This window comes from Bos javanicus, chromosome 10, assembly GCF_032452875.1.
Source record: "Bos javanicus breed banteng chromosome 10, ARS-OSU_banteng_1.0, whole genome shotgun sequence".
Lineage (NCBI taxonomy): Eukaryota > Metazoa > Chordata > Mammalia > Artiodactyla > Bovidae > Bos > Bos javanicus.
In genome coordinates, this window is record NC_083877.1 from 55,503,456 (window position 1) to 55,527,391 (window position 23,936).

General features: G+C 37.9%; 1 protein-coding gene across 1 annotated transcript in view; it reads right to left on the reverse strand.

Annotated features, from left to right (window-relative positions):
- Positions 1-23,936, reverse strand: part of UNC13C (unc-13 homolog C) — a 657,134-nt gene that overhangs the window by 339,667 nt on the left and 293,531 nt on the right. The window contains exons 10-11 of the mRNA XM_061431239.1: positions 3,379-3,548; positions 573-688 (exon numbers count right to left, since the gene is read on the reverse strand). Coding sequence (XP_061287223.1) covers positions 573-688; positions 3,379-3,548 — 286 coding nt within the window. The remainder of the gene's footprint in view (positions 1-572; positions 689-3,378; positions 3,549-23,936) is intronic.

The following is a 23,936-nucleotide window of genomic DNA, read 5'->3' on the forward strand; positions in this document are numbered from 1 at the left end:
CTCTGTTATACTGAGAGAGAGAGAGACAAATTTACTGTTAATTACATTGGCTCCCCGAAGACATTTCTACAACATCAGATTTTTCATATTTAATAGACAATAGTCCTAATTAAATCTTCAACAAAACCTGAGCACTAACTCAGAGTTCTCAAAAATTAGCATGATTTGGATCTTCTCCTCCATTATTAAAGTATTGATACTATAGATTTAATGTTTCCAAAATATCATGACTTATTTCTTCAATGAATGCTTTCTAACAGTCTTCTTCCTCCCTGAAAGGATGATAATTTGCTCTACTTGTTCATTATCATCTCATTGCCTTGTTTATTAAAACTTGCCTCATATGCTTGTTCTAAACCTCAGTCTAAGACAACCAGCCCTCTCCTCAGGGGGCAATATGAAGGCTATGTGATACCCTAACACATCACTTGCTATTGTAAAGAATAAGAACTTAAGGGACAATTTCACAAACCTAATTCAATTCTATTTTTAAAACAAATATTTTGTTGCATTATCTCTAATCAATGCAATTTTTTCTAGGTCTTATTATTAATATAATTCAAGTTACTTACCTCATGTAGACATGTATATTGTATATGATATGGAGCAACTTTCTCCTCTCCTTTTATTTCCACATTAATTTTCAGTCGAATGGCCCCAGACACAGCTGATTTATCTGTCCGTTTCTCTGATAAAGCAGAAAGTAATTGGTCAGTAACTTTTGACAATATCATTTTTCTTATACAAGATCTCAAAAGCTTAAAAAAAGGCTTATATTGCTAAAAGTCATTTTTTAAGATCAGGTTTGATTAACAATAATGATTCTGCTAAATACAATTTAATGCACCTATATGTCATTGAGATTGTCAAAATGTGGTATCAAATAAAAAAGCTTAATCAGACGATTCTACCATTCTGATACAAATTTCCATGTACTAGATCAGTTAAGATGATAAAAATTAATTATTTGGGCAATTAAAAGCAAAATAACTAAAAGATAAAATTAATCAGGAGAGTACTTTATCAAAAAGTCCCATTCTTTCTGTCCTTGAAAAAAATGAGTCAAAGCTCTAACAAAAACATCCGTTAATAGTTTTCTGTCAGTGATTCATGAAGACCTATGGTCTACAACCTGTGTTTACTTATGAGTGTTAGATTCCTTCTTTGTTTGAATGGAGTCAATATGTAGTCAATTCAAATAATGTGTGTGTAATATATGTGTATATAGGCATCTAATATGAACTTAGGGATAGCTTTGGGAGAAAGATAAACATAGCCACAAAATTTCTAGGGGGAATGTAGGTAGGGGACCTAAGACTGATCCCTGCTTCCCTGATGAAACACATGAAGAAGCAAGCTGATCCATCTGAAAAACCAAAGATGAAAAGGGAGAGCCACACCAAGTCAGCAGTGAAGACTTCTTTAATTGCCCCTCTTTCTAAGCATTACTATATTTCTAGCCAAATAAGATACAGTTAAATCATGAAGTCTACTTTCCTCTTGTGGAATGTCTGCTGATTTTTCATGGTTAACAGTTAATAGTCACTGTGTTGCTGAGAGTCTTCTCTTAATGCTGGGATTATGAGAGTTTCTCCTACTGGCTAGGAGAGAGTTGATTCTCAACAAATGCTTAAGTTGTCTGCTGCAGCCAAGAGAAAGTCAGGTCTTCAGACCTCTTTGTCACAGACCTTTCCCCAGGACCACAGGGAACATTTTAAGTACCATCATCACAATGGATTCATGGGACACAGGCTCTGCTTGGATACCCAGAACTTTTGGCTGACTCCTTCTCTGCATGGTGAAATGAATTCTGAGTGTTGAGGAAGGAGTAACACTGTACAAATAATGAAAATAAGTTCCTAATGGGGATTGAACCCATTGTGGATTTTATACAAAGCTAAAACCTGTTTTCCCTCTAAAGGTTAAGCATCAGTAATGACTGCACAAAAGTGTGAAATGAGGATGAGCAGGCACAGGCATCCATGGTGGGCTGCACTGTATTTTTCTCTCCATACACTGAAGGACAGTTTCTGCAGTAGAGCTGGGTGGCTGATTTTATTAGAAGCATACTCAAATTCTTTTGCAAACTGAGTATACCCTTGTACATTTTGTCCAAAGAATAATTTGAGGAATTTCTCTTCTGAATTGCAACTCAATTCAACAACATGCTAATTTATCACAGGAAAACAAAAGTGTATGTATAGTCAATTAAATTGCTCTTTAATTAAAACACAACTTGTGAGAATTGTGCAGTTAATGGTCTGAAATTTACCCTTTCCTAACATCTCTGTTTTCACGTATAAAGTTATTTAATAGTATAAACAAGATATAGGAGGCTTATCATTATAAGTGAAGCAAAAACTCTATGCCAATAATGGAGAAGCATTAGTTTTAAGGGAGATTTCTTCAAAATAAAATATTTTTGATAATGTGGTTTTAGTCTAGTTGGAATCATTTGTGTTCAGTTATATATCTCTCCTTAATTCAGATGGCCATTAATTCCGTAACCTCATTCCTTTACTTTGCAAAATGCTGTATTATCTGAAGTACGCAGGTTCTAAAAAGTGAAAAGCACTCTTTAATTTGCTAAAATAAGTAGGTATCCTAAAATCAAACATTTCATAATCTTGGAAGTATGTAAACTTTTCTTAGATTCACCACCATATCTTAAAAATGTAATTAAAACATTTCCAATAATATGATAAGTATATTTTTAGATTATGTCCTTTACAGAAAATGAGGTGATCCATATCTTTTTAATGTTATTTAAGTCAGCACTAAGGATTCTAGGTTATTATTCAATTGTGGGAAAAGTCAAATTAAAACTTATCTTTAATTCTTGGTACAATAATAAAATTCCATTTTAAAATTATACCAATTAAACAGTCTATCTTCATCATCAGAACAAGCATATGGGTAACCAGCTTTGCATTACTAAAGCCTACGCTTACATCATCTTTGAAAGATATCTAAAATATACTTTTTGTTTATTGCCAAAATTCATTAAGGGACTAAAAGGAAATAAATAAGTCAGACATTATTAAGTCACAGGTTGTTTGTTTTCTATACATTTGGCAAAGTTTTTTGAAGCTATACTTTATGAATTAAAAATTCAGAATGGAATAATATTTTTCTCCTAAAAGACACCCACTTGACTCCTTGAAAGAATTTTTTTCATCTCAAATTTGCCAGTATCTTTCAATAATATTGAGTTTAAATAATTATCACCTTATTTCCTAATGAAACTTACCTGCCTAAAGGCCAAGTAAATGTTCTAGAAAAACATTAGTTACTTTTACCAACATGGGAATATAATACCTGTCACAGATATTCTGGAATTTTATTTAACATGTTTCAAGTAGACATAAAGATAGTCACCTAAATTGTACCAGACATCCATTTCTCCACTCAGGGTCCTCACTTCTACAATTGTTTGTCCCAGAAAATCATCTGACTCCTTTTTGAAATGTTGCTTCACTCTGGATTTGATGTCATCATCTTCATCCCACACTCTGACTTTGATTCGATCTGTGGAGTTATGGCACTCACTGAAAATAGATGTGGACAAGTTAATAACCATTGCTAACTTCTCTAAATGTCATTTGATGTTAGCAATTTGTTTTAAATCTTATCTAATCCAGAAAGGCGTACCACATTGCATAGTAAATAAGATTTCCCATGGACCATTCCATCCATGGGATGTTGCAGGTATCAGAGATATTTAAAAACGGCTGCAATTGTTAAGTAATGTTAATAAGAGAAAATCCTGCCCCATTCCATGTCTTTTAATTGAAATACATATAACTGAATATGGGTCAGAAATCTGTGGGGTGCTTTGTCTATGATATATTTCCTATTTGCAACAGTTATCTATGGCAACATGTCCATGCTCAGAAAATTATGTATCATGAGTGAAAGTGAAAGTGAAGTCGCTCAGGCATGTCAGTCTCTCTGTGACCCCATGGGCTGTAGCCTATCAGGCTTCTCCATCCATGGGATTTTCCAGGCAAGAGTACCGGAGTGGTTTGCCATTTCCTTCTCCAGGGGATCTTTCCGACCCAGGGATCAAACCTAGGTTTCCCACATTGCAGGCAGATGCTTTTACCCTCTGAGCCACCAGGGAAGCCATGTATCATAAAGCTAATTTAATTGCAATGGGTGTTGAGAAAGTGGACATTACATAGTCTGCCTAATAAGTTAAAAATCTCAGTTAAGCATATAAGACATTGTTAAATCAAGTCATGACATATGGATGCCCAACATCTCTAAAAATTCTTCTATTTCGGCTATATTTCTCCTTATGTTCCTCATTTTCTCTAAACTTAAGCTTGATAAATCTTATGGTCCAGATGTTTAACCTGCATTCAATCAATACCTGAACTCAAATTGAGGAAAGTGAGGCAGTGGTTGTATTGTGTGGTGCTTAATTCTTTTGGCAACAGGGGTGGTGGTCTTTAGCAGTTTGTCATAGAGTCTCTGGTATTCAGTACTGAGGGACAAATAATTGATCAATAGTGGCAAATGTGTGTGTATGTGTTTTTTTTGTTTTTTTTGTTTTTTTTGCAAAGAAGCCTCATGATATAATTGGACATTGCTTTTGCACAGTTGATTTAGGGGCTGGCCTCTGGCCTCTCTAAAAATTCGTGAGCAATCTGAGTCTATGAAATAATTTTTTTTTCTGCATAAACTAGAGCGAGCTCTGTTGGCTGCAGTGAACAATAATGATTAATGTAATAGCTTTTAAAGAAAGAAGAGAGCTACAATAATAGAACTTAAAATGTGGAATTGACTTTGTAGAGGAGATGATGAGGGCAAGCATTAATTACCTCAGGCTTCAAAGCCACTGAATTTTGGAGTGCAATAGCGAAACAGCTGGTCAAACTGTTGCTTGCTATACTTTGGAATCATGACCACATACCAACTCAAGCTTTTTTATTAGTGTGAATGGTATGAGTAAAATTCAGAATATTGGAATATGCTCATTAAGTCTTGCTGCTTTCAAAAATGTACTGTGGCAGATAGAGATGCACTCAAACTATAGCTTGACTGCTTTAAGCATAGATGCAAGGGAACACAGCTATTCCAAAAGAGGTCACTCTGCTTGTGTCCCACACAACTGAGAATATCACAATTTGGAACTACACAGGGTTGAGGACTGCCAGCTGCTTCTGTATACAAAATGTATGCATACAAGCAGAGGTTTCTGAGTGGAACTTCAAAAATAGATAAACCTGTTACCCCAGGGTATTTCAAACACCTTTCTTTAGGAAGTCTCTAAGTGACAACGAAAGGGAACTTAATGGCAAAGATCAGATTAATGGTGCTGCACCCTGGCATACAGTGTTACAGGGGTAGAGGCAGCAGCCATTAGGTTAAGAGAAAGGAATTGGTCAGAACAAAGGAGCCAGTGATAATGAGGTAAATTTTCCAGGGGTATGTGGTTACTTAAAAATTGTCTTGAAGCTCACCTCCTGGAAGTCTGATAAAACTTCCCGGGTATGATATTTTTAAATGTGCCCCGGGGTTGCTACAGGCTTTATTTAAAGTAATTTCTGGGTCCTTGAACTCACAGCAGTAGAAAGTGGACTTCATGTAGAACCTCTTCCCAGCTACTGCTACTGCTGCTGCTAAGTCACTTCAGTCGTGTCCGACTCTGTGCGACCCCATAGATGGCAGCCCACCAAGCTCCCTCGTCCCTGGGATTCTCCAGGCAAGAACACTGGAGTGGGTTACCATTTCCTTCTCCAATGCATGAAAGTGAAAAGTGAAAGTGAAGTTGCTCAGTCGTATCCGACTCTTAGCGACCCCATGGACGGCAGCCTACCAGGCTCCTCCATCCATGGGACTCTCCGGGCAAGATTACTGGAGTGGGGTGCCAGCTAGGAAGACCATAAACCTGGCTTTCCTAGGATGGTCCCAATTTATGGTTTTGTAGATACACAATGCCTTTTAATTCTTTTTAGAGCCCTCTTTCATTTACTTTCATTTTACACAGCTTCTGCGTATAATGCAGGCATTGGCCCACTGGTCAAGCAAGGTCCCCCCAGATGTAGAACCAAGGACTTGGAGAAAATATGTAAAAGAAATTCACCAAGAAGTGCTAAGGCCTGCCAGATTGGCTAGCCAAGTAACGACTTCTGTTGTTAGTATCAGAAGTCCTAAATAACCTGCTAAGCAAGACTCTATATTTGCTATGTACCACTGACAGTCATATGCTTCCTTCTTCCCTGTTACTGAATGAGACTTTTTTTTTGTTTGTTTAGGATAAACTGCTTTTATCCTAATTTCTTTTCTCTTTACACTAATACACTGGGGATGTTCGAAGAAGATGATTTATCTTTAATTTATAGACTTAGGAATGACAAAGAACCAAACCTGGAGGTGATAAAGAGATTACCCAAAGATCCTAGACTTCATACTTAACCCAGTAACTGGATATAATTTGGGGACCACCTACCTTGGAAGACAGAGGATGGGTTCATTATGTTTAAAGTACATACAGAGATGGAAATTCCATGAATAAATATTGAATGCTCAAAGAGGTGGAAGGTGACAGATACCATAAGTTTACTCAGCCAATAATTTTTCAAGTGCTCCTTGCCTTTCCTACTTCTGTGCAATATCCTAGTCTCCCTTGAAACTAGAGATGACCACTTGACATCATTCTACAATGAGATATAAGCAAAAGTCTTCTGGCTCTGGCTCTTCTATGTTCTTCTTTTATTCCTCTGGAACATGGATGTAGAACATCTTCCACAGAAGATGATAAATGAGGAACATAGATTAAGCTTTTCACTTTGAAGGGATAACAGAGTTACCACTGTTGTTGTTTGGTTGCTCAGTTGTGTCTGACTCTTTGCAACCCCGTGGACTGTAGCCCACCAGGCTCCTCTGTCCATGAGATATCTCAGGCAATGCTGGGGAGGGTTGCTATTTCCTTCTCCATACTAGCCCTCAAATGCCTATACCTGGAATTCTTGTTGAATGAAATCTCTTTTTGACCAAGCTACAATCATGGCTTAATAAGAAGTTTAATAAAATTCTAACTGAATCAGTGGGAAAATAATTTAAAAATCTACCAAGTTCATTTTGTCTGATTATATACAAAACGGTTTAAAATGTTTAATTTGTTAACTCTTACTATTTTTATACTTGCTGTGTTTTATGTCATTCCTTAACTATTTAGCATGTGTTTCACAAACTTTGACTTTTATGAAAATACAAAGGTTTATTATTTAGATGGGAAACTGTATGCTTATTCAGGAAAATGTGACAGAAAGATTTTTTACACACAAGAGAAAAATCTATCACACATAACTCCCAATAAGTCTTACTCTATTAGATCATTTCCACCTTGATTAATTAGCTGACAAAGATTCCTGTTTTAGTTCAACAGCTTGTGATTTGCCTTTCCTATAAGAGGAGAATAAGATATTTTGCTGCTCACTCTTGGTAAATAAAGTAAGCACTGTTAGGACAATTTGCATTGTACTTTTTTCTTAACTAAAAACAATGTGCATCTTAAAGAGTAGTTAATATGCCCAATTTTATGTTTTTTCATTATTAAAGACAGGAATGGCTTTGTTTCCATGGGAATAAGTTATTTTATTCATTCCCAAGTTAAAGCAAAGCATTTCACTCTTTGGAACTCAGGATTATTACGTGTGTTTATGTTCTGTTTTGTCTTTATTTCTGTTTTCAATTTGCAGGTACCCTAATCTCTGCACAGCCAATCACTATTTGGCCAATATTCTTTTGGCAGCCATCCAAAAGGCTAATTTCTTTATAATTACTTATACCAAATTTTCAAATGGTCTCACTACAATTTTTTTTTTTTTTGATTTAGTTTCCTGGATATAGCCTGAATACATAGCTCCTATAATTAAGGCAAAATAAAGACAAAAAGCAAATAAAAAACAAACAAACAAAAATAAAACCCAAACCCAAGTTATCGAAGTTCAACCTATTCTGAGAAGGACTATTTAGCCTAAAGAGATGCTCATGAATTTCATAAAGCCTGATTTCAATAGAACAACAATCTCTTGCTAAAACAGTCATCCTCTGATGGGAAGTCATTATGAAAGTAGTATATAAGCAAAGAGCCATTCAAAAATGAGAAATGATCTATAGTTGAACTAGTTATAATGAAGCAACTAAAATAATCTATACCAAGATTATTATACCAAATCTATACCAGCAACTATACCAAGAAAAAAACCAATAGTAAATGAAGTTGCAATTAAAATCATATTCTTTAAGAATCTGTAATGAAATTTCTATAATATTTTAAATGTCATTGTATCAAATTTTATTAATAGACACATAAGATAGATATTTAATGTATATATAAATGTGAGTTTATATACGGAGGAGCCTGGTAGGCTGCGGTCCATGGGGTCGCTAAGAGTCGGACACAACTGAGCTACTTCACTTTCACTTTTCACTTTCACGCCTTGGAGAAGGAGATGGCAACCCACTCCAGTATTCTTGCCTGGAGAATCCCAGGGACGGGGGAGCCTGGTGAGCTACCGCCTCTGGGATTGGAGCGAGTCGGACATGACTGAAGCGACTTAGCAGCAGCAGCAGCACACATATATATGCATTGAAACAATCTGTAAGGTTATATTCAAAATATAGGTGGTAAGATTAGTGAAATTTTTTTAGTCTTTATCTTTTACTGTTATAATCAACAAAATTTTGTATTTTTAAAAATCTAACAATCATAAATAAACTCTTTCAACTCAAGCTGGAAGGCAGGGAATTGATTGAAAAAATCATCAGCCAGAAACTTGCAAGAGCCATCCAGAGGCAAAGCAGCAGCAGCCTTTCAAACAGTAATTAAATTCTCTAGTTACAGCTTAATTCCTTAAACTCTGACCCACCAAATGGAAATATGAGAGACACTTGATGCACACATTTCCTCTGAATGATTTATTATGAATTATGTAACCCAGTTCCATCACAGTATAGGTGTCTTGTTATTGAATCAAGAGCCCTTAACCCTATTATCTTTCAATTGTATTAGAGCAGATAGACAAACTCTAAGTTCAAAACCAGTGCCAGTGCACAGGGACTTTTCCCACTACATTTATCAAGGGCATTTAATTATGGGAATTTGAATTGACCAAAAAAAAAAAAAAGAAAAGAAAACAATACCAGTCCTCAACATGTCCCTTTTGTCTAAGTTTTTCTGATGGTTTTCTATGTAGTAACCGGGTGTTGTAGATCTATTCTAGTACTGTAATAGATCAAAGAACCAAAGGACAGAGATACACCAATCTGATATGATACACCAATTTTGCTGCCCCACCTTAAGCCCTACAATTGGATCATTAACACCTCAAAGCCCTTTGTTCTGTTTTTATATCTAATGTTTCCTTCACAGGTACTAATATTGCAGATAAACATTTTAATAGCTGTTTTAAGTATTATTTGACATTAAAGATGATAAAATATTAGTTATGTTAAAGTAATAAAAGTAAGAAATTTGCTTGTTTAGAAAAATTCTTCGTGTCAATTTTGCTGTGAAAAGAGAGACCACTTAGAGAGAGAAATCCGAAAACAGGAAGGTCTATATGATACCACTTATATGTGAAATCTAGAAAACAAACTAGAGAAGAACAAAATAGTGCTTATCAGGGACCCAGAAGATGGGGAAATAGGAGAGATGATATTTAAAAGTACAAAATAGTAGCTAAATGAGTCCTAAAGATCTAATGCACAGTATAATAAATACAGACAATTATATTATATTATACTCATCAAATCTGCTAAGAGACTAGATCTTAATAATACCCATGACAAAAAAGTAATGATAATCATGATATGTGATAGAGGAGCTAGTTAATGCTACAATGGCAACCATATTATAGTATACATGTATCAAATCAACCTGCTGTTCCTTAAATTTATATGCCAAATATAATTTTTTAAAAAAGCAACAGCATATATAGAAAACAGAAGGATCAAATTACTGTCTCAAAAAACAGGAGAAACATAAATGACTGTGAGTATAAGATTGTGTGCAATAAGGGTGGTTTCTATTCACCACTTCCCTTGACTCACCAAACATTTTTGCAGCTCAGACACTTTTTTCATTGTGTTTCTGAGGGCAAGGATATCTTTTCCCTAATCCTCTACCTGATGAACATCTACCTGCTTCTCAGTACCTGATAAAAGATCACCTCTGTGTGAAAATTCCCTAAAAAACATTTTTTCCAGTCCCTAGCACCTAGAGCAATTAGATATGAAAAAATTATTTACCAAAAAAATAAGAAAATATCACTGGTCAGAGAAATCATACTCTTCATATTATTGTTCTTTAACTATTACAATTTAACTATTCCAATTAGTGGCTACTTGTATAGCTGAAAATTAACCATTTGCTTGAAGTTGGGAGGAATATTCACTTTGGAAAACTGACATTTATTAGACATTGGATTCAAGGCATTATCTTTCTAAATCTGACTTTTCTTTAAATGGTGACATGCATTTTGTTTTCTAAAACTAACTTGTATGAAGATAAACTGCCTGTTAATGATCTGTGGGGCAGAAGATAGTCAGTTCAGTTCAGTGGCTCAGTCGTGTCCGACTCTTTGTGACCCCATGGACTGCAGCATGCCAGGCTTCCCTGTCCCTAACCAAATCCCAGAGTTTACTCAAACTCACACCCATCGAGTTGGTGATGTCATCCAACTATTTCATCCTCTGTTGTGCCCTTCTCCTCCTGCCTTCAATCTTTCCCAGCATCAGGGTCTTTCCAAATGAGTCAGCTCTTGGTATCAGGTGGCCAAAGTATTGGAGTTTCAGCTTCAGCATCAGTCCTTCCAATGAATTTTCAGGACTGATTTCCTTTAGGATGGACTGGTTGGATCTCCTTGCAGTCCAAGGGACTCTCAAGAGTCTTCTCCAACACCACAGTTCAAAAGCATCAATTCTTTGTTGCTTAGCTTTCTTTATATTTCAACTCCCACATACATACATGACTACTGGAAAAACCAAAGCTTTGACTAGACGGACCTTTGTTGGCAAAGTAATGTCTCTGCTGCTTTTTAATATGCCGTCTAGGTTAGTCATAAATTTTCTTCCAAGGAGCAAGCGTCTTTTAATTTCACGGCTGCAATCATCATCTACAGTGATTTTGGAGCCCCCAAAATAAAGTCTGCCACTCTTTTCACTGTTTCCCCATCTATTTGCCATGAAGTGTTGGGATCAGAGGCCATGAACTTAGTTTTTTGGATGTTGAGCTTTAAGCCAACTTTTTCACTCTCTTTCACTTTTATCAAGAGGCTCTTTAGTTCTTTGCTTTCTGCCATAAGGGTGGTGTCATCTGCATATCTGAGATTATTGATATTTCTCCCAGCAGTGTTGATTCCAGCTTGTGCTTCATCCAGTCCAGTGTTTTTCATGATATACTCTGCATATAAGTTAAATAAGCAGGGTGGCAATATACAGCCTTGACATACTCCTTTCCCTATTTGGAACCAGTCTGTTGTTCTATGTCCAGTTCTAACTGTTGCTTCATGACCTGCATACAGATTTCTCAAGAGGCAGGTCAGGTGGTCTGGTATTCCCATCTCTTGAATTTTCTACAGTTTATTGTGATCCACACAGTCAAAAGCTTTGGCATAGTCTATAAAGCAGAAGTAGATGTTTTTCTGGAACTCTCTTGCTTTTTCAATGATCCAATGGATGTTGGCAATTTGATCTCTGGTTCCTCTGCCTTTTCTAAATCCAGCTTGAACATCTGGGAGTTCATGGTTCACATATTGTTGAAGCCTGGCTTGGAGAATTTTGAGCATTACTTTACTAGCGTGTGAAATGAGTGCAATTGTGCGGTAGTTTGAGCATTCTTTGGCATTGCCTTTTTTGGGATTGGAATGAAAACTGACTTTTTCCAGTCCTGTGGCCACTGCTGAGTTTTCCAAATTTGCTGGCTTATTGAGTGCAGCACTTTCACAGCAACATCTTTCAGGTTTTGAAATAGCTCAACTTCAATTCCATCACCACCACTAGCTTTGTTCATAGTGATGCTTCTCCTTATTACCAAATTCAGACCTAAATTGAAGAAAGTAGGGAAAACCTGAAGATCATTCAGGTATGACCTAAATCAATCCCTTACTATTATACAGTAGAAGTGACAAAATAGATTCAAGGGATTAGATCTGATAGACAGAGTGTCTGAAAAACTATGGACAGAGGTTCCTGACATTGTATAGGAGGCAGGGATTAAGACCATCCCCAAGAAAAAGAAATGCAAAAAAGCAAAATGGCTGTCTGGGGAGGCCTTACAAATAGCTGTGAAAAGAAGAGAAGCGAAAAGCAAAGGAGAAAAGGAAAGATATACCCATTTGAATGCAGAGTTCCAAAGAATAGCAAGGAGAGATAAGAAAGCCTTCCTCAGTGACCAATGCAAAGAAATAGAGGAAAACAATTGAATGGGAAAGACTAGAGATCTCAAGAAAATTAGAGATAAAAATGGAGCTTTTCATGCAAAAATGGGCACAATAAAGAACAGAAATGGTAAGGACATAAAAGAAGCAGAAGCTATTAAGAAGAGGTGGCAAGAATACACAGAACTGTACAAAACAGATCTTCACAACCCAGACAATGATGATGGTGTGATCACTCACCTAAAGACAGACATCCTGGAATGTGAAGTCAAGTGGGACTTGGGAAGGATCACTACGAACAAAGCTAGTGGAGGTAATGGAATTCCAGTTGAGCTATTTCAAGTCCTAAAAGATGATGTTGTGAAAGTGCTGCATTCAATAAGCCAGCAAATTTGGAAAACTCAGCAGTGGCCACAGGACTAGAAAAAGTCAGTTTTCATTCCAACCCCAAAGAAAGGCAATGCCAAAGAATGCTCAAACTACTGCACAATTGCACTCATCTCACATGCTAGTAAAGTAATGCTCAAAATTCTCCACACCAGGTTTCAACAGTACGTGAACCGTGAACTCCCAGATGTTCAAGCTCGGTTTAGAAAAGGCTGAGGAACCGGATATCAAATTGCTAACATCCGCTGGATCATCAAAAAAGCAAGAAAGTTCCAGAAAAATATCTACTTCTACTTTATTGACTATGCCAAAGCCTTTGACTGTGTGGATCAAAACTAACTGTGGAAAATTCTTAAAGAGATGGGAATACCAGACCTGCCTCCTGAGAAATCTGTATGCAGGTCAGGAAGCAACAGTTAGAACTAGACATGGAACAACAGACTGGTTCCAAATCAGGAAAGGAGAACATCAATGCTGTATATTGTCACCCTGCTTATTAATCTTACATGCAGAGTACATCATGAGAAATGCCAGGCTGGATGAAGCACAAGCTGGAATCAAGATTGCCAGAAGAAATATCAATGACCTCAGATACGCAGATGACACCACACTTATGGCAGAAAGCAAAGAAGAACTAAGGAGCTTCTTGATGAAAGTGAAGCAAGAGAGTGCAAAAGCTGGCTTAAAACTCAACATTCTGAAAACAAAGATCATGGCATCTGGTCCCATCACTTCATGGCAAATAGATGGGGAACCAATGGAAAGAGTGACAGACTTTATTGTCTTGGGCTTCAAAATCACTGTAGATGGGGACTTCAGCCATGAAATTAAAAGATGCTTGCTTCTTTGAAGAAAAGCTATGTATAATCTAGACAGCATGTTAAAAACAGAGACATTACTTTGCCAACAAAGTCCGTCTAGTCAAAGCTATGGTTTTCCATTAGTCATGTATGGATGTGAGAGTTGGACGATAAAGAAAGCTGAGCGCTGAAGAATTGATGACTTGGAGAAGAATTAATGTTGGAGAAGAATTTTGAGAGCCCCTTGGCTGCAAGGAGATGAAATCAGTCAATCCTAAAGGAAATCAGTCCTGAACGTTCATTGGAAGGACTGATGTTGAAGCTGAAGCTCGGATACTCTGGCCACCTGATGCAATAAACTGACTCATTCGAAAAGACCCTGATATTGGGAAAGATTGAAGGCAGGAGGAGAAGGGGATGTCAAAGTATGTGATGGTTGGATGGCATCACCGATTCCATGGACATGAGTTTGAGCAAGCTTCGGGAGTTGGTGATGGACAGGGAAACCTGGTGTGCTGTAGTCCATGGGGTCACAAAGAGTTGGACAAGACTGAACTGATTGACTGAGTAGTGATCAGCAATGAGACCAGAGTACAGAGAAGTGAGAAAAGAAGGGGGAGAGGGCAAAGGGACAGTAGGCAGAACAGTGATAGATTGGGCAAAGCAAGACAGAGAGAATGAAAGGGAAATAAGGGCAGAAATGGAGAGAGAGGGGGAAAAATATAACAAAGGGCAGAGATGGAGAAAAACAGGCAAAGATGGACAAATGTCAGAGGAAAAAATAGAAAGAAACTAAAAGGTCACAATAATTTCTGCTGTTGGAGTTCTGCTGTTGGCTTTTCTTGTATTCCTGCAAGGACACTCTGTGTCCATAATAACATTTGTTTCCTCCTGATCTCTTTTCTGTGGGTCAGTTTAAATGTAGACCCTTTCTTCTCACCAAGAGGGATCTCTACAGAATAGCCCCCATTGTCCTGAGCTTGCTGTTTGCAATCCCCTACTCCCTAAATATTTGGGGCATTTTGTCTGAACTCTATTTGATCCTCACTATAAAACTAAATACTGCTACTGCTACTGCTGCTAAATCACTTCAGTCGGGTCCGACTCTATGTGACCCCATAGACGGCAGCCCACCAAGCTCCCCCGTCCCTGGGATTCTCCAGGCAAGAACACTGGAGTGGGTTGCCATTTCCTTTTCCAAGGCATGAAAGTGAAAAGTAAAAGTGAAGTTGCTCAGTCGTGTCCAACTGTTAGCGACCCCATGGACTGCAGCTTACCAGGCTCCTCCATAAATACATGGCCCCCTATATCTTAGCCTATAGAACATCACAGCAGTATCTCCAAACATCTGTCCTGTTCTGAAATTTTACAGTTTGTTGACTATAAATCTTTTTGGTGGCTCTAAGCTTAATACTAACCTCATTGAATTTCATCCAATCTTCTTTCTATACCTGCTCCTCTCCTTATGATCAAACCTTTAAGTTCTCATACAAGTCATTCATGAAGTAGGTGCTATTCTATTGGCTCTGCTGTGTATAGATGGGTATTGGCTAAACCACATTTACCAAATTAAAGGCAATATTGGTTACATGGATTTCCCTGGTGGCTCAGACAGTAAAGCGTCTGCCTACAATGCAGGAGACCCAGGTTCAATCCCTGGGTTGGGAAGATCTCCTGGAGAAGGAAATGGCAACCCACTCCACTATTCTTGCCTGGAAAATTCCATGGACAGAGGAGCCTGATAGGCTACAGTCCATGGAGTTGCAAAAGTCAAACATGACTGAGCAACTTCACTTTCTTTCTTTCTTTTCTATTGGTTATACATCCCCATGGTGCCACAATATAGACAAATGATTAGCAAACAAATCTGTAACCCGTAAATTGTGACTAAGTGCCTTCTTCCTTTGGACAAATGTGGGACTATCTTCTTGACAAATGACTTCCTGATGCTGATACCATTGTTGCAAGCCAGCTCAGAAGACTGTGGAAATGCTCCCTTCCCACGTAGTCCTGAAGAGGCCTGCGCTAGTAATCCAGGCAATACATCAAATCCTTGATTACCTTCAGGCTGTCATTTTAAAATATGAACCTGCCATGCTCTAAAGACATTTTTATTTAATTGTGGTATTTAAATGCTATCTCCTATGGAGATTAGTTTATGCTTAATTCATACTCAGCCCTGGGCTGAGCAGCACACGGCATGGTGGAGAGTCCTGGGCCTGAGACACTCAGTGTGCCACTCCACCTGGGTTGCTGTGAATTGAACATAGGTGGCATATATTTTGAGGGCCAAGGCAATCACACCTCTATAAATAACAGCATTATGAGTTTCTGATACTTCTGGGTTAAAGGAGCTTCTGTATAATACTACTTCATAACAATAACTTTACTGAGTCAAGGTGGGGAATACTTTGAGCATTCTGTGCTCAATGCCCACTGTGAACAAACCTAGACACAATACACAAACCTAGTATATTGAAAAGCAGAGACATCACTTTGCCAACAAAGGTCTGTATAATCAAAGCTATGGCTTTTCCAACTACTCATGTATGAATGTGAGAGTTGGACCATAAAGAAAGCTGAGTGCCAAAGAATTGATGCTTTTGAACTGTGGTGCTGGAGAAGACTCTGGAGAGTCCACTGGACAGCAAGGCGATCCAACCAGTCCATCCTAAAGAAAATCAACTCTGAGTATTCATTGGAAGCACTGATATTGAAGCTGGAGCACCAATACTTTGGCCACCTGATGCAAAGAACAGACTCATTGGAAAAGACTCTGATGCTGGGAAAGACTGAAAGGAGAAGGGGACAACAGAGAATGAGATGATTGGATGGCATCACAGATTCAGTGGACATGAGTTTGAAAAACTCTGGGAGATAGTGAAGGACAAGGAAGCCTGGTGTGCTACAGTCCATGGGGTCATAAAGAGTCAGACATGACTGAGCGACTGAACAACAACAACCCACTGTGAACCTGAGATTCAAAGAGGTTGAGGCATTTCCTGGTGGTTAAGAAGCATGCTGAATCCAGAAGGGCTCTGGAACTTAGGTTTATAAACTTTAAGTTCAGAGAGTTTTTTTTTAATATAATATGAAATTATTCAAGTCAGTACTTCCCATGGACCCAGTACAGTGCTTTGAATATAAGGAAACGGAAGTAGAATTTAGCTGATACCCCACTAAGCAAGTGGAGCTGGTTGTTCAGACAATACATGAGTAGAATGTTTAAACACCACTGCCATGTCTATTCAACATTACCATGAATAAATGAGGGAATGTCCATACTCCTACCATAGGCATTGCATTGACTAGACTCTCTTTAAATTAACTCTTTACTCTAGTGGTTAATACCAGTCAAAACAAGATAGCCAATACATGCCTGCTACTGCCCCTCCGAGAGGTAGTCAGTGTGACATTTCATTTTCATTTCCTATGTTAGCAAAAATGAGGCACCATGGATCAACTATAGGGTTCTCTAGAAATCAGAGTATCAACATATAACATATAACCTAAGTCTCCTAACCACAAAATTTCTTATTCAAAGGGGCAGACAATACTGCCATTTTCTCTCTAGAATACACTGGAGAGACTGACTCCTTTCCCTCTTGAGGGAATGGTTTATGATAAGCATAAACATTTCATTAACTGTAGCACAGGAAAATAAAATAAAATGTCATAATTAATTATGTAATGATCAAATACATAAATTACTAGGATCCAAGAGCAAAGATAATGAGCACCTTAGATTTACATAACATTATCATTTTCAAAGTGTTTTTATATATATTAGCTTGATTAACTCTCATGTGATATTTTAAAAATTCCACATTTACAACCCCTACTAACCCACATTTCTGCAAGGGCTTAATTGGTCATGGCTCTTTTCCCTGTAAACACTCTCCAGAGTGCCCCATTCTAGAATCACACATTCATAGCTTTTGAAGATTAAAATTTTTCAACTTCTCTTTTTAACCCACGGTAAGAGAGGTAGAATTAAAATTGAAATCACTTAGCATTAATCTCTTGAGGGCATCAAAGTGCCATTAGTGGGAGAACAATTAAGCTTTCAAGCAAAAAAAATTGAAAAATTACTTCATTTGCATTTTTGTCTTACCAGCTTGTGACTGCCTTGTTGGTTCAGGTCAACTGCATTTTTTCCGAAGGAAGAATTTAAATGTGGGTAAAAACAGACCTCTGTATTTCTACTTGTATCTTATTTTTGATTTCACAATAGGGGACTCCTTCGTAGACTTGACTGTACTATAACCTGTCTAAGCTTTGATTTTTTCATCAATAAAATGAAGGAGTTGGATAAAACCACCTCTCAATATTTCACTCAATTTCAATTCTCAAAGTCTTATTTCAGCAGTACTTCCTTCCTACAGCACCTTGTTCATCAGACTAATCTTGGCCTCATTATTCAGAATGGAACTTTTTCAATATTAAAGTATTACTGCTATGTTTCCTCCTGGGCACAAAGGATATGATGTCACTAATGTTAATCACTGTAATAATACAACTGCCATTTTGAATATGCTTAACAGGTAACAAAAGCTCTATATACATTATCTCAAGAAATATATCAATCCTATGAAGTGTGTATTATCCCAGTTTTTCATATTAGAAAAGCGAAAGTTCAGAATTTAAACAAATGGCCTCAAATGCAAGCTAAAGTCACACCATTAATAAGCCATCCTATTTTCAGAACCTCAGGACATGTTTTTACACTCCAGTTCACAGGGCAGAACTGTCAGGTTAGTGGGAGGCATGGATGAGTTCATCTATGACATATATGCATTTTTCAAAATCTGCACATAAATTCTCCATGAACTCATTTCCTCCTGCCAAAGAAAGCCCCTTATAAAGAAAGATAAGTTTGTAATTTTCATACCATTTTCATGGTCAAATGAAAACATGCACAGGTAGATTCAAAATAGTATTTCTAGAACCAATGATACAGAACATCAATAATAAAAATGGAATCTTTGCGTTCAGGTAGCTGGCAACAAAATTAATTACTGTTGAAAATTTAGACATTCATATTTTACATTCTAGAAGGAAAGAAACAAAATATTTGTGAGCATAGTTTCACTGACAGCTCATAAATATTGATGGAGAGGTGAAAATAAGCAATATATATATATATATATATATATATATATATATATATATATGTATAGCAGGGTACATTAAATTTAAATTTCCTCTTCCTTGAAAGGACGGCTGTTTAAAAAATACTTATATTGTTGTTGCCAGTATGTGGTGTCTCTTATCGAAAGGAAAACCAAGCATACAGTAAATTACACGAAAAACTGCCAATCAGCATATCAAAACCTCATATTTTAACTACCTATTTCAATATACTCAGCCCATGAACCATGATGTTTTCTGACCTGTCCAGTGGGGACAAACACTATTCCTGACATAATGAGCACTGGACGCTGTCATATCTAGTTCTTTTGGGTGGAACTTGTCTTGATTTGGGGCAGTTTTCTCATTGCATGTATGTACCATTACTCAGATGATTTGTCAAAGGGGGCCCTTTGCAGGATTAGAAAACTAGACTATTTCAGCATTTCTGTAGTAATGTCTGTCTAATGCTGCTGACATAATACTACAGCATTAAGGATGCTTTATTTAAAAGGTTGGGGACTGCTGCTTTGTTTCATAGACCGCAACTGGCAACCTATGGATCACATATATCCAGAGGTACCCTGTTTCACATGTTCTGTGTTGGCTCTCATACTATCTTATTTTGTTGTGCTAACCAATTAAATTCAAAGTTCCAGACTTTCTATTCTAGTCAAGAAGTAGTAAGAGGGACTAGAGATACACCCTCACATGAAAAGTGAAAAAGTGAGCAAAATATTTGAAATATTGTTTTTCATACTGAATGATTTGTCAACAGTGATTTCAAGAAGACCAAAAAAAGAAAAAAATTATCAAGGTGAACCTCACCATTACTTCAGCTAACTTCCCTGATGGAATTTCCAGGCCACTGTGCAAAGAGAGGAAAGCCAGGTAGCGTCCACTGAACTCTCTGAGTTAGAAAGACAGAGCTGAAAATCTGAGGAAACCAAAGCAGTTAGAAGTCACAAGGCATACTATCAAAAAGAAGAGAACTGAACTGAAAAAAAAACAAAAACAAAAACACCAACTTCCAAACTGCTACAGGCTCATCTTGAGCAACCAGTTGAGTAACAAGTGCATGCATGTGATAAAACTAACCAAGGCCAGGTTAGAAGCCATCCTCAAAATGATTAGATGTCACAATGCCCAGCACTCACCAAGGCCAGAAGTAGTGCTTATGTCTACTGCACAGATAAGAAAAGTTTATCATTCATGAGTCAGTTGGCAGAGGATATGGAAAAGTCTTGCTTCAGCACTGAGGAGTAATTAGCCTGAAGTTGAGTGCCGTTTCATTTCCACTTAATAAATTTTAAAAGCAAGAACTAAAGGGTTTCCATGTAATTTAACTACACCTCAGAACAGAGCTCAGGAATATTTAGAGGATGTTATCTATTTCTGCTTTATTGACTATGCCAAAGCCTTTGATGTGTGGATCACAATAAACTGTGGAAAATTCTGAAAGAGATGGGAATACCAGACCACCTGACCTGCCTCTTGAGAAATCTGTATGCAGGTCAGGAAGCAAAAGTTACAACTGACCATGGAACAACAGACTGGTTCCAAATAGGAAAAGGAGTATGTCAAGGCTGTATATTGTCACCCTGCTTATTTAACTTCTATGCAGAGTACATCATGAGAAATGCTGGACTGGAAGAAACACAAGCTGGAATCAAGACTGCCGGGAGAAATATCAATAACTTCAGATATGCAGATGATACCACCCTTACGGCAGAAAGTGAAGAGGAACTAAAAAGCCTCTTGAAGAAAGTGAAAGTGGAGAGTAAAAAAGTTGGGGTAAAGCTCAACATTCAGAAAACGAAGATCATGGCATCCGGTCCCATCACTTCATGGGGAATAGATGGGAAAACAGTGGAAACAGTGTCAGACTTTATATTTTGGGGGGCTCCAAAATCACTGCAGATGGTGACTGCAGCCATGAAATTAAAAGACTCTTACTCCTTGGAAGGAAAGTTATGACCAACCTAGATAGCATATTCAAAAGCAGAGACATTACTTTGCCAACAAAGGTCCGTCTAGTCAAGGCTATGGTTTTTCCTGTGGTCATGCATGGATGTGAGAGTTGGACTGTGAAGAAGGCTGAGCACTGAAGAATTGATGCTTTTGAACTGTGGTGTTGGAGAAGACTCTTGAGAGTCCCTTGGACTGCAAGGAGATCCAACCAGTCCATCCTAAAAGAGATCAGTCCTGGGATTTCTTTGGAAGGAATGGTGCTAAAGCTGAAACTCCAGTACTTTGGCCACCTCATGTGAAGAGTTGACTCACTGGAAAAGACTCTGATGCTAAAGGGGTTGGGGGCAGGAGGAGAAGGGGACTACAGAGGATGAGATGGCTGGATGGCATCACCGACTCAATGGACCTGAGTCTCAGTGAACTCCGGGAGTTGGTGATGGACAGGGAGGCCTGGCGTGCTGTGATTCATGGGGTTGCCAAGAGTCGGACACGACTGAGCGACTGAACTGAACTGAAAAGTATTCAGCAACCAATAAGGTAATATTCACAAAGTCTGTTATCCAATCTAAACCATCAGGCACATGAAGTGGCATGAAAACATGACACAAAATAAGGGGAAAAAAAAAATCAATCTAAACTAACCAAGGATGGACACAGATGATAAGGGAGTTAAGGGCATAAAAACTCTGTTATAGTAATCGCATGAATCAGAAAGTTAAGTACAGGACAGTATCGGAGGAATGGGAAGACAAGCCGCAGATAGGGACAAAGTATTTTTAAGACACACATGTGATGAAAGTCTATTTTCCAAAATATTCAAAGAAATAATAAAATTCAATAATAATAACTTGATTTAAAATTGGGCCAAAAACCTTGACACCTCATCAAAGAAAATAAAAAGGATGGCAAAGAAGCAAATGAAAATATCTCCCATAAAGTATGTCTTAAATGAAAATCACAGTATTAATAAAACAACAACAAAGTATCACTACACACCCATCACAACGACCAAAATTCAAAATGCAGGCAATGTCAAAAGCTAGAGAGGATATGGAGCAAGAACTATTACTGATTGCTGGTGAGAATGCAAAATGGTATAGTATAGCCACTTTAGAGGACAGTTTGTCAGTTTCTTACTGAACTAAACATACTCTTATCATATAATCAAGCAATCATACCCCTTGGCATTTACCCTAAGGAGCAAAAAACTTATGGCCACATAAAAACCTACATTATTTATAGCAGCTTTATTCACAATGGTTAAAACTTGGAAGTAACCAAGACATTCTTCAGTAGGTGAATGGATAAATTCAAGATACTATTATTCTAGTACAGAAAGACAAATATTACTCAGTGCTAAAAAAGAAATGAGCTATCAAACCATGAAAAAAAAACACAGAATCTTAAATGTATATAAATAAATGGAAAAAATTCTTTCCAGATTGGAAAGAATACATATTGTATAACTCAAAATAATAGGGCCTCCTAGAATAGGCAAAATTTTGGAGACAGTAAAAGATTAGTCATTGTCAAGAATTGGCGGAGTGAGGAGTAATGAACAGGTGATGAGCAGAGGATTTTTAAGGTGGTGAAAATAGTGTGTATGATACCATAATGATGAATACTGTTGTTATACATTTATCCAAATATATAGAATATAAACACTATGAGAAATTTCATGTCTCCTATGAATTTTGAGGGATTATCTTGTGCCAGTTGAGAAACCTATATGCAGGTCAGGAAGCAACAGTTAGAACTGGACATGGAACAACAGACTGGTTCCAAATAGGAAAAGAAGTATGTCAAGGCTGTATATTGTCACCCTGCTTATTTAACTTCTATGCAGAGTACATCATGAGAAACGCTGGACTGGAAGAAACACAAGCTGGAATCAAGATTGCCGGGAGAAATATCAATAACCTCAGATATGCAGATGATACCACCCTTATGGCAGAAAGTAAAGAGGAACTAAAAAGCCTCTTGATGAGAATGAAAGAGGAGAGTGAAAAAGTTGGCTTAAAGCTCAACTTTCAGAAAACAAAGATCATGGCATCTGGTTCCATCACTTCATGGGAAATAGTTGGGGAAACAGTGTCAGACTTTATTTTTTGGGTTCCAAAATCACTGCAGATGGTGACTGCAGCCATGAAATTAAAAGACTTTTACTCCTTGGGAGGAAAGTTATGACCAACCTAGACAGCATTTTCAAAAGCAGAGACATTACTTTGCCAACAAAGGTCTGTCTAGTCAAGGCTATGGTTTTTCCAGTGGTTATGTATGGATGTGAGAGTTGGACTGTGAAGAAAGCTGAGCCCCGAAGAATTGATGCTTTTGAACTGTGGTGTTGGAGAAGACTCTTGAGAGTCCCTTGGACTGCAAGAGGATCCATCCAATCCATTCTGAAGGAGATCAGCCCTGGGTGTTCTTTGGAAGGAATGATGCTAAAGCTGAAACTCCAGTACTTTGGCCACCTCATGCGAAGAGTTGACTCATTGGAAAAGACTCTGATGCTGGGAGGGACTGGGGTAGGAGGAGAAGGGGACTACAGAGGATGAGATGGCTGGATGGCATCACCGACTCAATGGACGTGAGTTTGAGTGAACTCTGGGAGTTGGTGATGGACAGGGAGGCCTGGCGTGCTGCGATTCATGGGGTCACAAAGAGTTGGACATGACTGAGTGACTGAACTGACTGAACTAACTGACTGAATGTAGGTTTATCAATTGTAACAATACATCCACACTCTCTTTGGAGATGGTAATAATAGAGGTAGGGTATGCATGTGTAGGAATAGAAGGTATATTGGGAAATCCCTACATGGGCTCTTCAATTTTCCTATGAACTTTACCTCCTCCAAGTACATCTTAATTTTTAAAACAGTTAAGTAGAGTTGCTGAAGATGCAAAGACTCAATCTGAACTTCTTTATATGGCAACTAAAACATCTAAGATGAAAAATACAGTGGCTTGGATTAAGAGTAGATTTGACATTACAGATGGAAAAGGCAACGGCACCCCATTCCAGTATTCTTGCCTGGAAAATCCCATGGATGGAGGAGCCTGGTAGGCTGCAGTCCATGGGGTTGCTAAGAGTCGGACACTACTGAGCGACTTCCCTTTCACTTTTCACTTTCATGCATTGGAGAAGGAAAAGGCAACACACTCCAGTGTTCTTGCCTGGAGAATCCCAGGGACAGGTGAGCCTGGTGAGCTGCCGTCTATGGGGGTCACACAAAGTCGGACACAACTGAAGTGAC